Source organism: Lithobates pipiens, unplaced genomic scaffold (assembly GCF_037356315.1).
Source record: "Lithobates pipiens isolate NorthernLeopardFrog02 unplaced genomic scaffold, aLitPip1_a1.2 Scaffold_8, whole genome shotgun sequence".
In the NCBI taxonomy this organism is placed as follows: domain Eukaryota; kingdom Metazoa; phylum Chordata; class Amphibia; order Anura; family Ranidae; genus Lithobates; species Lithobates pipiens.
The window spans coordinates 504,653,083-504,668,803 of NW_027507903.1; the positions used below are offsets into that span (position 1 = coordinate 504,653,083).

At 47.7% G+C, this 15,721-nt stretch overlaps 1 protein-coding gene across 1 annotated transcript in view; it reads left to right on the forward strand.

Annotated features, from left to right (window-relative positions):
- The window catches only part of DENND2A (DENN domain containing 2A), a gene marked incomplete in the record, with an annotated part of 181,615 nt that overhangs the window by 82,409 nt on the left and 83,485 nt on the right, over positions 1-15,721 (forward strand). The window contains 1 exon segment of the mRNA XM_077469274.1: positions 13,998-15,113. Within this exon segment, the coding sequence (XP_077325400.1) occupies positions 13,998-15,113 (1,116 nt within the window).

Sequence of the window (15,721 nt, forward strand, 5' to 3'; positions counted from 1 at the left end):
CAGTACTGGGTGGCAACGTACTTAGATCCCCGGTACAAACACAAAATGGCGGAAATGTTACCGCCGTCGCAGAGGGCTGTCAGAATGCAGCACTTCCAGGCCTTGCTTCGAGAAATGCTGCATTCTGCTTTTGCGTGCGCTGGCAGAGGAGCAATTCCCACTCCCAGAGAAGGATTTGCGGGTACCAATCCAACAGCGCCTGCAAGAAGAGGCCGGTTTGAAGATGTGTTGGTGACTTCGGATATGAGGTCATTCTTTCAGCCGACCCATCGACAGGTGTCATCCGGATCCAGCATCAGGGAACGCCTAGACCGTCAGGTGTCCGACTACATTGGGTTAACGGCCGATGTGGACGCTCTGAGGAGTGATGAACCCCTAGACTACTGGGTGGGCAGGCTTGACCTCTGGCCAGAGCTTGCCCAATTTGCAATCGAACTGTTGGCTTGCCCCTCATCCAGTGTCCTGTCCGAAAGGACGTTCAGCGCAGCAGGGGGGATTGTGACCGATAAGCGTACTCGCCTAGCTCACGACAGTGTTAACTACCTCACATTTCTAAAAATGAATGAGGCATGGATCTCGGAGGAATTCAACACATGTGATCAGTAGACCATGTATATGTCTATAAACAATTTTTGGAATCAAGCACACAGACCTTCTTAATTCATTTGGCTCACTTCCCTGACCCAAAAAAGCACACCGTACTATATGCCCCTACCCTCCTCTTTGAAGAGGTTGAGCGGTGTCATATTTCTACTGGGGCTGCTTATTATGAGGGGTTCCCACCATCCCTGTGCTGTGCTGACTTCCTCCTGGGTGTTCTTATTATGAGGGGCTCCCACCATCCCTGTGCTGTGCTGACTTCCTCCTGGGGGTTCTTATTATGAGGGGCTCCCACCATCCCTGTGCTGTGCTGACTTCCTCCTGGGGGTTCTTATTATGAGGGGATCACACCATCCCTGTGCTGTGCTGACTTCCTCCTGGGGCTGCTTACGGTGCTGCTGTCAGCGCTGTATGTCACGGAGCTGCTGTCAGCGCTGTATGTCACGGAGCTGCTGTCAGCGCTGTATGTCACGGAGCTGCTGTCAGCGCTGTATGTCACGGTGCTGCTGTCAGCGCTGTATGTCACGGAGCTGCTGTCAGCGCTGTATGTCACGGAGCTGCTGTCAGTGCTGTATGTCACGGAGCTGCTGTCAGCGCTGTATGTCACGGAGCTGCTGTCAGCGCTGTATGTCACGGAGCTGCTGTCAGCGCTGTATGTCACGGTGCTGCTGTCAGCGCTGTATGTCACGGAGCTGCTGTCAGCGCTGTATGTCACGGAGCTGCTGTCAGTGCTGTATGTCACGGAGCTGCTGTCAGCGCTGTATGTCACGGAGCTGCTGTCAAGCTGCTGTCAGCGCTGTATGTCACGGAGCTGCTGTCAGCGCTGTATGTCACGGTGCTGCTGTCAGCGCTGTATGTCACGGAGCTGCTGTCAGCGCTGTATGTCACGGAGCTGCTGTCAGCGCTGTATGTCACGGAGCTGCTGTCAGCGCTGTATGTCACGGTGCTGATGTCAGTGCTCTGTATTACGGTGCTGCTGTCAGTGCTCTGTATCTCCTGCACCCTCTTGTTTGCCTACCCTGGTCCCTGACCTTCCCTCTCCTCCATTGCCTTCATTAGCTCCATAGTCCTGAATTGTCAGAACAATTTCCCAAATAAAAAAAAAATGCTTGTAGTTATCGATCCCAAATTCACCTCATACATGTATTATGCTATTGTCCAGGTGGTGGGACTACGTGCTACCCCCTAATAATTACCCCGTGGCCGCAAATTCGACCTAAAGGTTTGCGAAATTCGCCTCCCATTGAAGTCAATGGAGCCCGCGGCGAACGGTCGTTTTCGCGAACGTTTGTGCCCGTTCGCGTTTCGCGTTCGCGAAACGTCCCGTCGGAAGTTCGTCCATCACTATTCAGGAGATAGGCTGAATAGCAATAAGCACAACAGCACTTTGTATTGGATGTGAAGGGGACCTTTGTCTCCAACACTTATTATTGTTTATTTGCACAATATTCTTGATATGTGCACAGTTTTTTTTCGCACCTTGTCAATTGTTTACACAAAAAAACATTTTTTTGCACTGCTTATTTGGACATGATTATATTGTAATTTTGCACAGTATTGTGTTTAACATATATCACCATAGTAGTCTCAGAATTAGTAGCCTCGAACCCTTTCATCTTTGTGTAGATTGTGAAATAGAAAGTTAACCAGAAAGCACCATTAGACACAATCAAACAAAGCCTGTCTGGGCAAGCCAAAGGCATCTTGCAGATCTTGAAAGGATCGCAAGGTTTTGGTTCTAGTATCCACCAATTGACCGTAGCGAAATAAGGCCCTATCCATCCAAAATGAGACATCTGCGAGGTCAGGCTGTCCGGGACATTGGGTGTAAATAGAAATGAGGTCACCAGAGAGGAAGTGGTGGTAAGCCGATATGTAGATTTTGCGCGTCGTAGGAATACCATTGGTTCTAATAGCTGTAACCCACTGGGCGGTACATTCAAACTCCACAACATGGAATTTGGGTGGATGGGGGCTAGCCACAGCTTCTCAATTTGTGTCCATCGGTTATAAGCATGGAGGGTGCACCAAGAGGCTACATGGCACCACTGGGCTGCCAGATAATATTTGGCTATGTTGGGGAACGCAAGGTCACCTTGGTCACGGGGAGCATACAAGCCTGATCTAGCAATCCGGTGCCAATTCCAGAAAAATATTATCAGATCACCCTAAAGGGTCATCTTTATGATCGCAAGGCAGCCAAAAAGAGATAGCTTTAGAGATTTCCACTTGGACAAGGAGGCTCTAATGGAGGTGTATAGTTGGGGAAAGTTGGCCTCATAGAGAGTGTCGTAAGTGGGTGTGAGGTGGACCCTGAGGTATTTTAAGGAGGAAGTCTTCCACGCGTAGTTGAATGATTGTGAAAGAGCAGACAGTGTCTGTGAGTATATTGAGAGGGAGGGCTTCCGTTTTTGAATTCTTAATTTTGTATCCTGAAAGGGCGCTGTATCGATCCAGCTCTACGTGTTTTTTCGAAAGGGAAACATAGGGTTGCGTAAAGTGTAAGCAGAACATCATATGCAAATAGGGATATCTTAAAGTCCCTAATACGTACAGGGATGCCGTGAATGTTTGTGCTGCTATGGGCTCAATACATAGGGCATAGAGGAGAGGGGAAAGTGGGCAGCCTTGTCGGGTCCCATTGGTAATCCGGAAAGTGGAGGAGGAGCAAACTGAGTTCTAACTAGGGCCGAGGGGGGTGAGTATAGGGGAGTAATGGCTCGGAGGAAAGGGCCCTTAATACCGGCATGGTGGAGTGTTGCAAACAGGAAAAGCCAGCTCAGCTTCTCTGAATCTAAACTGAGAAGCAATGCCTCTGACCTATTTCTGTTTGCAACTTTTATGAGGTCAATGACTCTTTGAGTGTTTTCACCTGCCTAGCAAAGGGGAATGAATCCTACTTGATCCTTGTGGATTAGTGATGGCATGAAGTTGTTTAACCTATTTGCCAGTAGCTTTGTAAAAAAATTTCTGTATTAAGGAGTGTGATCGGCCTGTAGTTGGAGCATAGTGTATGGCCCTTTCCCGATTTGAGGATCAACGTAAGGAAGGAGGCCTGCATGTCTCTTGGGATAGGTGTATCGGTCAAAAAAGAGTTGAACAGAGGTGTGATGTGAGGGAGAAGAAATGGAAGAAATGTTTTGGAATAGAGGTATGGTAGGCCATCGGGCCTGGGGGTCTTGTTATTCGGTAGAGCTTTTATTGTGTCGGATACTTCCTCCTCAGAAATAGAGGAGTTGAGGCTAGTTAGGGCGGAGGAGGATAGAACAGGAAGATCGCAGTCCGCTAGGTAGGAGTGGATGGCTTGGGAGATAGAGGGTTATGTGGCACACTCGGATCATTATATAAAGTCGATTAGTAGTCGTAAAAGAGTTGGGCAATTTTAGAGGGATGAGCTTGAAGGGTGCCATTTGCATCTTTAAGAAGGGTGGATGAGGTAGCTTCCGCCCGTTCATGAAGTTTTCTTGCTAGAAGCATATGTGGTTTATTATCCTTGTCATAATAGGTCTGTCGCAGCCTAAGTAGTGCTTTCTCTGCCTTACCCAGGTCTAGGGATGAGCTTCGTGTTTGAGTTGAACATACGTTCGACTCGAACATCGGCTGTTCGCCCGTTTGGCGAATACCGAACGTTATGGGCCGTTTGCGCCAAATTCGCGTGGCGCTCACGGCCCACAATGCACTGCGCCATCGCAGTGCATTGCTGGCTCATGATTGGCCAAGCATGCACTGTGACCCCGCATGCTTGGCCAATCACAGTGCCGGCGCTTAGTGGGTGTTCTGTGTACCTTCAACACAGTATACACCGTTCGTTATCGGCCGATTTTTCGTTCTTGCTCTTCTGTAGTGGTTGTTGTCTGCGTGCCCTGACCGCAGTATACACCATTATATCCACCTATATAGCTAGCTATATTGCTCTTTTTTAATAGAGCTTGCAGTCAGTTGTAGGAGATTGTGTGTGCTGTCTGCGTGCCCGGACCGCAGTATACACCGTTATATCCACCTATATAGCTAGCTATCTTGCTCTTTTTAAATAGAGCTTGCAGTCAGTTGTAGGAGATTGTGCGTGCTGTCTGCGTGCCCTGACCGCAGTATACACCGTTATATCCACCTACATAGCTAGCTATCTTGCTCTTTTTAAATAGAGCTTGCAGTCAGTTGTAGGAGATTGTGCGTGCTGTCTGCGTGCCCTGACCCCAGTATACACCGTTATATCCAACTACATAGCTAGCCATCTTGCTCTTTTTAAATAGAGCTTGCAGTCAGTTGTAGGAGATTGTGCGTGCTGTCTGCGTGCCCTGACCGCAGTATACACCGTTATATCCACCTACATAGCTAGCTATCTTGCTCTTTTTTAATAGAGCTTGCAGTCAGTTGTAGGAGATTGTGCGTGCTGTCTGCGTGCCCTGACCGCAGTATACACCGTTATATCCACCTATATAGCTCTTCTCTAATTGAGCCATCTGCCATCTGCAGGAGTTAGTGGGTGTTGTGTGTGCCTCCAGCACAATATACACTACCCAATTGCTGGTTTTCCCATCTCCCTTCAGGCCATTACCATGTCTGGAAGGCCAACAAGGAGAGGCAGACAGGAGCCGATAAAAGAGGGCAAGCAGGCTCTGTGTCTAGAGACAACAGTGCTGGTCGTGGACACGGTGCATCGTCATCATCAGCACGTGGCCATGGGACACGCTTGTCCTTCTTTTTGGCAGCTGGACATGCTGAGCCACAACATGCCGAAGACTTGGTAGAGTGGATGACCAAGCCCTCTTCATCCTCCTCATCCTCTCTCACCCAAGCTCAGGGTACTAGCAAAGCAGCTGCCAACGCATCGTCTTCCCTCCTCTCAATGTCATCATCAGTGACTCCTTCCCTAGACCCACCACGTCCTCCTGAGGAGTCTCCTGAACTCTTTGAGCACAGTGTTGGGTACATGCTCCAGGAGGATGCCCAGTGTTTTGTAGGCTCTGATGATGATACTCAGCTAGAGGAAGGCAGTAGCGTGAGCGCAGAGAGAGGGGATGCTCAAGAAGGACAGCAATCTGGCAGTCATGTTCCACAAGCTGCAGCATACTGCCAGGTTTGCTCCAGTGATGAAGATGGAGGGGATGATGAGGGTACTGACTCCATGTGGGTGCCTGGTAAGAGAGAGGAGAAGGAGGAGGAGGCACATGTCCAACGAGGCAGGATGCCCTCCGGGGGCCAGCTTAGGGGCATCACACCGACTGAATTACACCGCAGAGCTCTGCCTGTGCAGGGCGCTGCCTCTGCGTGTTATTCTAAAAGTTCTTTGGTGTGGGCCTTTTTTGAGACGAGTGCATCAGATCGCACCACTGCTATTTGCAACATATGTCTCAAGCGTATCTCACGTGGCCAAAACATCAGCCGCTTGGGCACCACATGCTTGACCAGACATATGTTGACCTGCCATGCAGCTCGTTGGCAAGCGTACCTCAAAGACCCACACCAAAGAACAAAGCGAACCTCTCCTTGCTCCTCATCAGCTGGGATCTCCAACCCCACTAGACCTTCAGTCCTCTCTGAAACCTGCTCTGAGAGGAATGAAGGTGTAGAATTAGGTGTGTCACAGCCAAGTGCTTCCGGGCACTCTGCTAGCAGTACACACGTCCGATTATAGCAGGCAAATGTCCCTGCCCCAGCTGCTGGACCGTGGAAAGAAGTTCACTCCCAGCCATCCACCATGCCCAGCAGTTGAATGCTAGCTTGGCTAAATTGCTAGCATTTCAACTGCTGCCTTTTCAGTTGGTAGACTCGGCCCCCTTCCGTGAGTCAGTGGCAGGTCCCCAAACGCCACTTTTTCTTGCGGAAGGCGATTCCGGCTCTCTACCGGCATGTGGAAGGCAATGTCCTTGCCTCGCTGGACAGGGCGGTCAGCGGTAAGGTGCAAATTACCGCTGACTCATAGTCCAGCAGGCATGGACAGGGATGTTACCTGTCTTTCACGGCCCATTGGGTCACTCTTCTGGCAGCTGGGAAGGATGCAGGACAAGGTGCAGTAGTGTTGGAGGTTGTTCCGCCACCACGCCTCCAAAATGCTACTATTGGTTGTGACACACCTCTCTCCTCCACCCCCTCCTCTTCTTCCTCCATGGCCTCTTCCAGTGCTCTGTCCTCAGAACCAGCGGTGCTCCGTAGGTGTTCCAGGGGCTACGCAAGTACGCAGGCAAAACGATGCCATGCCATACTTGCGCTGGTTTGTTTGGGGGAAAGGAGCCACACAGGGGCAGATATTTTGTCAGCTCTGCAGGGGCAGGCCAAGAGGTGGTTGACGCCATGCCAGCTTAAGCCAGGAATGGTGGTTTGCGACAATGGCACCAACCTCCTCTTCGCCCTCCGACAGGGACAACTGACCCATGTGCCCTGTGTAGCTCATGTCCTTAACCTGGTGGTGCAGCGGTTCTTGGGCAGGTACCCGGGCTTACAGGATGTCCTGAAGCAGGCCAGGAAAGTCTGTGTGCATTTCTGCCGATCATTTAATGCCTGTGCTCGGCTGGCTGAGCTCCAAAAGGAGTTGAACCTGCCCAAGAACTGCCTTATATGTGACATGCCCACCAGGTGGAACTCAACGTTGGCCATGCTGCAGCGGTTGCACACGCAGCAGAGGGCCATCAATGAGTACCTGTGTGACTACGGCACCAGGACAGGGTCAGGGGAGCTCGGTTTTTTCTCACCACGCCAGTGGGGCATGATCAGGGATGCATGCACTGTCCTGTCACCGTTCGAGGAGGCCACAAGGATGGTGAGCAGTGACAGTGCATGCATCAGTGACACTTTACCTCTTGTCCACCTTTTGGAGCATACGCTGCGTGGAATAATGGACAGGGCACTTGAGGCAGAACAGAGGTAGGAAGAGGAGGACTTCCTTGCCTCTCAAGGCCCCCTTTATCCAGACAGTGTTCCTGCTGTGCCACCCATCACACAGGAAGAGGATGAGGAGGAGGAAGAGGAGGAGGAGGATGATTGTGTCAGCATGGAGGTGGAGGCTGGCACTCAGCATCAGCAGCAGCAGCAGCAGCAGTCTTGTAGGGATGATTTACAGTCCCAAGAAACACATGGACTTGTACGTGGCTGGGAGGAGGTAGCTGCGGATCATGTTGTCCTTAGTGACCCAGAGGACTCCGGACCGAATGCCTCAGCTAACCTACGCTGCATGGCCTCCTTGATCCTGCAAAGCCTGAGGAAGGATCCTTGTATTCTTCGGATCAAGGAGAGGGACCATTACTGGCTGGCCACTCTCCTTAAACCACGGTACAAGGGTAAGGTTGCTGACCTTATCTTGCCATCGTAGAGGGAGCAGAGGATGAGACATCTCCGGGAGGCCTTGCAGAAAGGTCTGTGCAACACGTTCCCAGAGACTGGGAGGTTACAAACTCCTGGTCCTGGACAACGTGTTGCTGAGGCATCGGTCAGAAGGAGCGGTGGAGAAGGTGGTCGTCTGACCTATGCGTTCAGACAATTTTTTAGGCCGCAGCCCCAAGGTATGATTGGTTCCAGCAACCATCGCCAGCGTCTGATTTACATGGTGCAGAAATGCCTAGGGGCAAAGTCAGACTTGGACACCTTTCCCACCGAAAATCCTCTGGCTTACTAGGTCTTGAGGATGGATCACTGGCCAGAGCTTGCACAGTATGCAATTGAGGTACTGGCCTGTCCTGCATCCAGCGTTCTTTCGGAACTCACCTTCAGTGCTGCTGGTGGCTTTGTTACCGATCACAGGGTGCGCCTGTCCACCGACTCAGTTGATCGACTGACCTTCATCAAGATGAATCAGTCTTGGATCACCCACAGCTACCATGCACCTGAAGCTGATGTAACCGAATAATTTTTTGGGAAATATCACATCCCTTCAAGACTCCCTATGCTGATGCTGAGTGACTGTCCTGTTATGTTGATTGTCTATCCTCTTCCTCCTCCGCTGATATGTTGGAAGAACATTTTTGGTTCTGGGTGATGCCACCAGCTCAATTTTTCAGCCCCTGTTTAACAGGGGCATTTAATTACAATTTTTGATGCAATGCTTTGCAGCAGGGCTCATTCCTGCACCACAACTAGAGTATATGGGAGAGGTTGCAGTGTCGTGGCACCAGCACCAGTGCCTAAGGCCCAATTTTTCTGCCCTTGTTTAACAAGGGTGTTAAATTACAATTTTTGATGCAATGCTTTGCAGCAGGGCTCATTCCTGCACCACAACTAGAGTATATGGGAGAGGTTGCAGTGTCGTGGCACCAGCACCAGTGCCTAAGGCCCAATTTTTCTGCCCCTGTTTAACAGGGACATGTAATTACAATTCTTGATATAATATTTCACAGAAGGACCCGTTCCTGTGCCCACCCAGAGTAACTGTGAGGACTTATAGTGTTCTGGCACCAGCACCACAACACCAACACCTTGTTCCTCCATTTCTGCAGAGCATATAGGGCAGGCCCCTACTTTCAAACATCCAACTTACAAACATCTCCTACTTGCAAACGGAAGGAGACAACAGGAAGTGAGATGAAAAAAGACGGACGGCAAAACAAATTATACAGGGGTGATAACCCTTCCCTATGTTTTCCAAAAAGCTTAAAAATCGTTTTTTTGACTGGAGCTACACTTTAAAAATGTACTAGTTCAAAATTACATATAGATTCTACTTAACACAACAAATCTACACAGTCCCTGTCTTGTTTGCACCGCCTGTATACTGCTGTTCTGAGTATATAGGGCCTGGGGGCCCCACGTCTTTCCTTTTTTTAATATGGGTACAGGGTTCCCCTTAATATCCGTACAAGACCCAAAGGGGTTGGTAATGGCCAGGGGGGGCTACCCATGCCATTTTTCTTCTTCTTCGGCTCATCCCTACCCAGGTCGATGTCTCTCAGCCCAGCCCTAGTGCTTATAAGTTCCTAAGGATGGTTAGAGACGGGGAGGATAGCAAGCGTGGCTCCCACTGTCTGAGTATGTCGACGGGCTGCATTGGCGTTACGTTTTAGGGCAGTGGAGAGTGATATGCGCTGACCTCTGAAGACTGCTTTATGACCTTCCCATAAGGAGGCGGAAGAAACATCAGGAGAGCTGTTTTCTCTAAAGTACAGCAGCAGGGTTTGTTTCAGCTCCATTTTGGAAGGGTTATTTTTTAGCAAAAACTTGTTTAAGCACCAGTGGTGGCAGGTTCTAAAGGAGAGTGCCAGGGAGAGCTTGATCGGGGCATGCTCAGACCATGAAATTGCTTGGATATCCGAGCCTGTACATGCATTGACAAAAAAATAATCTAGACGTGAGTGGGACTTGTGGGGGTGGGAGAAGAAGGTGCGTTGTTTAGCTGATGGATAGGCGCTGTGCCAGGTGTCAAATAAGGCTTACCTCCTAGTAAATTGGCGAAAGAGGGTGGATTTCCTATCGGTTGCTGAGGGAAGTATTCCACGCCCTATGGATTGTTTATCTAGGCCTGGGGAGTAGGTCAGGTTAAAGTCTCCTCCAATAACCAGATATTGATGGGGGGGTCGCAAAAAAACATTTATACACTTTGGACAGAAAGGAATTTTTATTGGTGTTCGGGGCGTAGATGTTAAATAAAGTAAGGTTAGTTCTCTTCCAGGTACCTCGTAGGATGAGATAGTGCCCTAGTGGATATGACTACAAATGCAAATGGAAGGGGAATCCCTGTCTAAAAAGGATTGCTACCTTCCCTCGTTTGTGCGGGTTAGAGGCAAGGTATATTTGAGGAAAGTGTTTAAGAGCAAATGCCATGGTGCCAGATTTAGCGAGATGTGTCTCCTGGATAAAAATCATGTCCGCTGCGGACCCACTTGAACTCTCGCAGAGCTAGGCTACGCTTGACATTGGAATTGAGGCCCTTCACATTTAGTGACAGTATGTCAATCATGGTGGATTCAGTAAGAGGAAGAGCAGTAGCTTACCCAGCAGGCTAGGTGGTGTCCAGACGTTCAGAGGGCCTGTAGATTGGTTCCCCGGTGAGATCTCGGATTGGAGATTCAAGATGCCGCAGATGGGACCCGAGCTCCGGAGGTGGGGAGCGTCCAATAGGTTAGAAAGTAGGAGAGAAGGAGAAGGAAAGGGACATGAAGAGAAAAGGAGAAGGCAATAAAGAAACATAGCGTTTAGTACAAAAACAATTCACAGTATCACCCACCTAAAAAAGGTGGCGGGTTGGAGAGAACCAGAGGAACTTATCTTCCCTGGGCATGCTAGGAACCCAGGGAGTTGTGGGAAGAAGATGCTAAAGGAGCCTGTGCCTGCATCTGAGCATGATGTGTAAATGGGCACTCCTCTACAGTAACATATCCAGTACTTCTGGATATGAGAATTACTGTATGTGACTTATGGGGGGAGTGAAGTATGTGTAGCTGGTGTTGCTGGTATTAAAGTGAACCTGTTGCTTTTCCCAACATGGGCAAAGCACAGATTCACTTTAACCACTTGCCAACTGGCTCATGCCGATATACATCAGCAGAAGGGCACGTACAGGCAGATTAACGTACCTGTACATTGCCGTTTAAGAACCGGTTTGCGACCGCGACCTCAGTGAGTGTGATCACGGGTCCCACGGACTCGATGTCCGTGGGTATACCAGCGATCGTCTCACAGAGAGGAAGAACTGCCTAGTGACAGGACACTGATCACCGCTCCGTGTAAATCGGGAATGGTGATCAGTGTCGTGTCACACATAGCCCCCCCCTACAGTTAGAATCACTCCCTAGGACACACTTAATCCCTACAGTGCCACCTAGTGGTTAACCCCTTCCCTGCCAATCACATTTACACAGTAATCAATGCATTTTTAATTGCACTGATTGCTGTATAAATGTGAATGGTCCCAAAATCATGCCAAAAGTGTCCGATCTGTCCGCCATAATGTCGCAGTCATAATAAAAATCGCTGGTCGCCGCCATTACTAGTAAAAAGGGAAAAAAAGGATGTCATTTTTGTTTGGGAGCCACGCCTCATGACTGCGAAATTGTCAGTTAAAGTGACGCAGTGCCGAATCGCAAAAAGTGCTCTGGTCTTTGGGCAGCCAAATGGTCCGGGGCTTAATTGGTTAAACCTGATCTCTGGACTAAATAAATATTGTCTAAGCACAAGAGGCATTTATATTCTTATTTAAATCTTGGTGTGCTTGCTGTATTTTTTTTACATATGTGAGCAATAATCCAGCATGAAACTCTGCAATTCGCCCCTGCACAGACGTTTCCTGTGATAAAAAAACATAACAAACCAAAAAAATGTGTTGCGCTGTGAATATATTCAAACATATATTCAAACAATTAAAATCATGTAGTGCTCATACACTGATGAGAACAAAGTGTTATAAGTGCAAAAAAGAAAATGTGATAAAAACAGTCACTTGCTCTTGATTTGTGCAGGATGACTGGTTATGTATCTGCCCCTGCTATATTTTTCTACAGGCAGCTAGGGGGAGGAGTTGCTAAATACCACTTAAAGCTCTACTATGCACACACACAGATAGCTATGATGTCACCACTATACTTAAATTGCAGTTTTTGGGGCCAAAGAAATTCAGCTGACTGCAAATTTGGCCTGTATGTTTGAATCCAAATGGAATGGATTATTAAAGCACTGTAGGTAGATCTAAAAAAGATTGTGCAGAGATGTCAGAATACAATTGTAACATGCATGGACAGAGTAATTGCCCCTCTAATTATTTATGTAGCAATAGTTTTTTTTTTTTTTAAGCTTTACAGTATAAGCCCTTGTACACACGGCCGGAAATTCCGATGGAAAATGTCCGATCGGACCGTGTTGTCGGATAATCCGACCGTGTGTGGTCTCCATCAGTGTCTTTCCATTGGAATGTCCGACCAACAAAGTTTGAGAGCTGGATATAAAATTTTCCGACAACATGATCCGATCGGACTTTGATCGTTTGTAGAGAATTACGATCAAACAAAGTGCCACACATGCTCAGATCAAATTACGAGACCAAAGCTATTGGCACCACGTCTTGAACGATCGGATTTTCCGACAACTTTGTCCGACCGTGTCTAGGCAACACCAGTTTCAGACAAAATCCGTCTGAAAAAATCAGACGGATTTTGTGTTCAGAATGTCCGACCGCGTGTACAAGGGCTAAGAAGGTCAGCCTTCATGAGCACACTGCCATACTTGAGCAGTTTCACTTAATTTGAAGTGGAAAAGAAAAAAATATATATATACCGTATATAGTTAAGATGACTCATAGTCCTAGCAGTTAACTGCTTAGACTCTAAAGCTGAACTTTGTTTAATCAGCGAAATACTTTCTAGGTACATCAAAACAAAAAAAAAATGTATGTCTTTTACCAGCATGGTACACAGAACAACCCTTGCTCTCTATATGGAAGCAGTGGTCTCACTGCAAAGGCCTGACATGACCCCTGCTATGTCAGAGTTAGAGCTCTGCACTCAAGGAGCATGGGTTTTGCTGATTGCAGAGCTGTAAGCCTGACTTATGCTGCGTACACACGAGCATAATGTCCAACAGAAAAGTCAGACGGAAGCTGATTGTATATTCCAATCATGTGTATGCCTCATCAGACTTTTTTTTGCAAAAATTCTGACAGACCTAGAAATAGAGCATGACGGACCAAAAACGACACATGCTCTGAAGCAAGTACAAGACGGAAGCTATTGGCTACTGGCTATTGAACTTCCTTTTTCTAATCCCGTCATACGTGCTGTACGTCACCACGTTCTTAACGATTGGACTTTGGTGTGATCGTGTGTACGCACGACAGTTTCAGCGGAACTCCATCGGAAAAACCTTCAGAAAACTGGTCGTGTGTATGCGGCATTAGAGTGTGTGTAGGATCTCTACAGGGTAATCACTGCTGTCCTACAGAAAGGAAGGGTCCTTCTGTGTACCATGCTGGTATAAGACAATCTTTTCTATTCGCAGGATCACAAGGTAGAAAATAAAATCCTTAAAAGAAGAAAATTAATGTAGCTATCACATCTAAGGATTGGTAAGCTGCAATATTTTACATTTTTGTTCTTTGGTTTAGTTATGCTTTAAAGTGATATTAACGGCAGATATGTTTTTACCCGCTCTCTCCTCATTGGCTGTGGTTGACAGTAGTGGGAGCCAATAGCTCCTGCTGCTGCCTCAGCCAATAAGGAGGAAGGGGCCCAGGAGAGCTGGATCAAGATGGGGCTCAGGTAAGTATTAAAAGGGCTGGGAGGAAGCTGCACGCAGAAGGATTTTTACTTTCATTCATAGAATGCACCAAGGCAAAATACCTTCAACCTTTACATCGACTTTAAGCCTGTTGTGCAAAAAAAGTTATCAAATCTTCAATAATATCTTGCGAAATATATTACTGATACAAGAATAGTATGTATAACTTCACCAACATGCATCAATTATTGCTTTCTTTTTCCCAGGGTGAACCCCACAGGTAAAGAAAACTCTGGGACTTGGCAAAAACTTGAAGTTCTTCAGTATCACTTGAGTGTCAAAACCCAAGCTGTAAGTGCATTAGTGCCAATCATATACAAACAAGAGGTTGACCAAGAGAAGACTCCATTTAAAGGCCTGGAGAACTGGCCAAGTGACAAAGACTTACAAGGTTTGGGACAGAACATGATCAGCAACAACATGATTATTAATGACCCAGTGATGGAAATTAATGTCAAAGACCCAGGACTTATAATTAAAAAACAGCTGGGTAACACCAAATCTTCCCCATCTCCCCAAAAGATCACCCTGAAGAAAACATCAAGCATTAAGGATAAAATTTCTGAGTGGGAAGGCAAGAAGGAGACACTGTCTCCAAACCTTGGCAGGGAAGAGCCTACAACTGTAAAGAGACAGGACTCGTTTGGTACCACTTTTGTAGATACAGCTGTTGATGATGGAAGGAACCGTCAGAAAGTTAATATCAAAAGGATGTTCAGTTGGGAAATGGAAAATAAGGACATTGAACAGAGAGAGTCTCAAAAATTTGAAAAGAAAACAGAAAAAGATGACACCCTAACCACAGAAAGACTTCAGGAGAAATTTACATGCACCAAAAAGGACCAGACAACTGTGCTAAACCAAGTGAAAAGGTTTGAACGTTCACTGAAGGACAGTCCTGCAGATGGCCTTCCGCAGTTACCTGGGACCTATTACTCCCCACAGTGTTTACTGGATTCAGAGAACCAGGAGAACAAATTGGGGTCAAAATCAAAATGGGGATCAGACTCTGAGAATGCAGAGCCTATATTTGGGACGGTTGGAGAAGGCAGGACGTCTCGAAGGACAAGCAATGCTGAAAATGTTTATACAGAGCCCGGGGCCCCTGAGAAGTCAATACCTATCAATCCCTTACCAAAGCCTAGGAGGACTTTTCGGCATGAGGGAGACCTGGGCTCAGTTAGAACAGGTTTACGGAAAATAAACAGAGACTTACCTCCACTTCCTTGTATACTTCCCCCTCCACTCCCAACATCTCCACCTCCATCAGCTGTCAGCAGGAGACTTTGGAATAGCAAGCATAGAAACAATGGAGACCACAGGTAGGTCTACTTGACTTGATTTTTTAGCATAACAGAAAGAAACCTTACAATGTTTGCATAAAGCACAGTGTATGTTTAAAAGGAAAGTAAAGGATTTTTTTTTTGCAGTTTTATACTTAACTAAGTGGATGCTGCATCTGTCCCCTGGCACCTCTGCACTGAGAATCGAGCAATCGAACACCACTGATCGCTCGGTTTTCAGAGCTCCATGAGCAGAGAGCTGTAGACTGTCAGTCACAGCTCTCTGCTCTGCTCCCTCCTTGCTCATTGGAGCGCTGAGCTGTGGAGGGTGCGGAGCGTCCGGCTCAGTCTAGGGATCTGGCGGATCCAGACTTTATTGTTGCGATGATGCGGTGGCTGGACTGACATTCGTGAGGTCAGCATAAAGCGGACCTCAGCCTACTTTCTGCTGAAAACGGGTCACAGGAGTGCAAAATGAATTGCACTCCTGTGATCCATAGAAGTCCAGCCAAACAAGCTTTTGCTTGTCTTCACCCATACCTATTAGTTTGTGTTCCTGCCCTCTGTTTTGTCTGAAGTTTCATTTTCTTTTAGCATCAGTGCCTGGCCTAACAATTTTCAAGTCATTGATCCTTGTGCTTACCCAC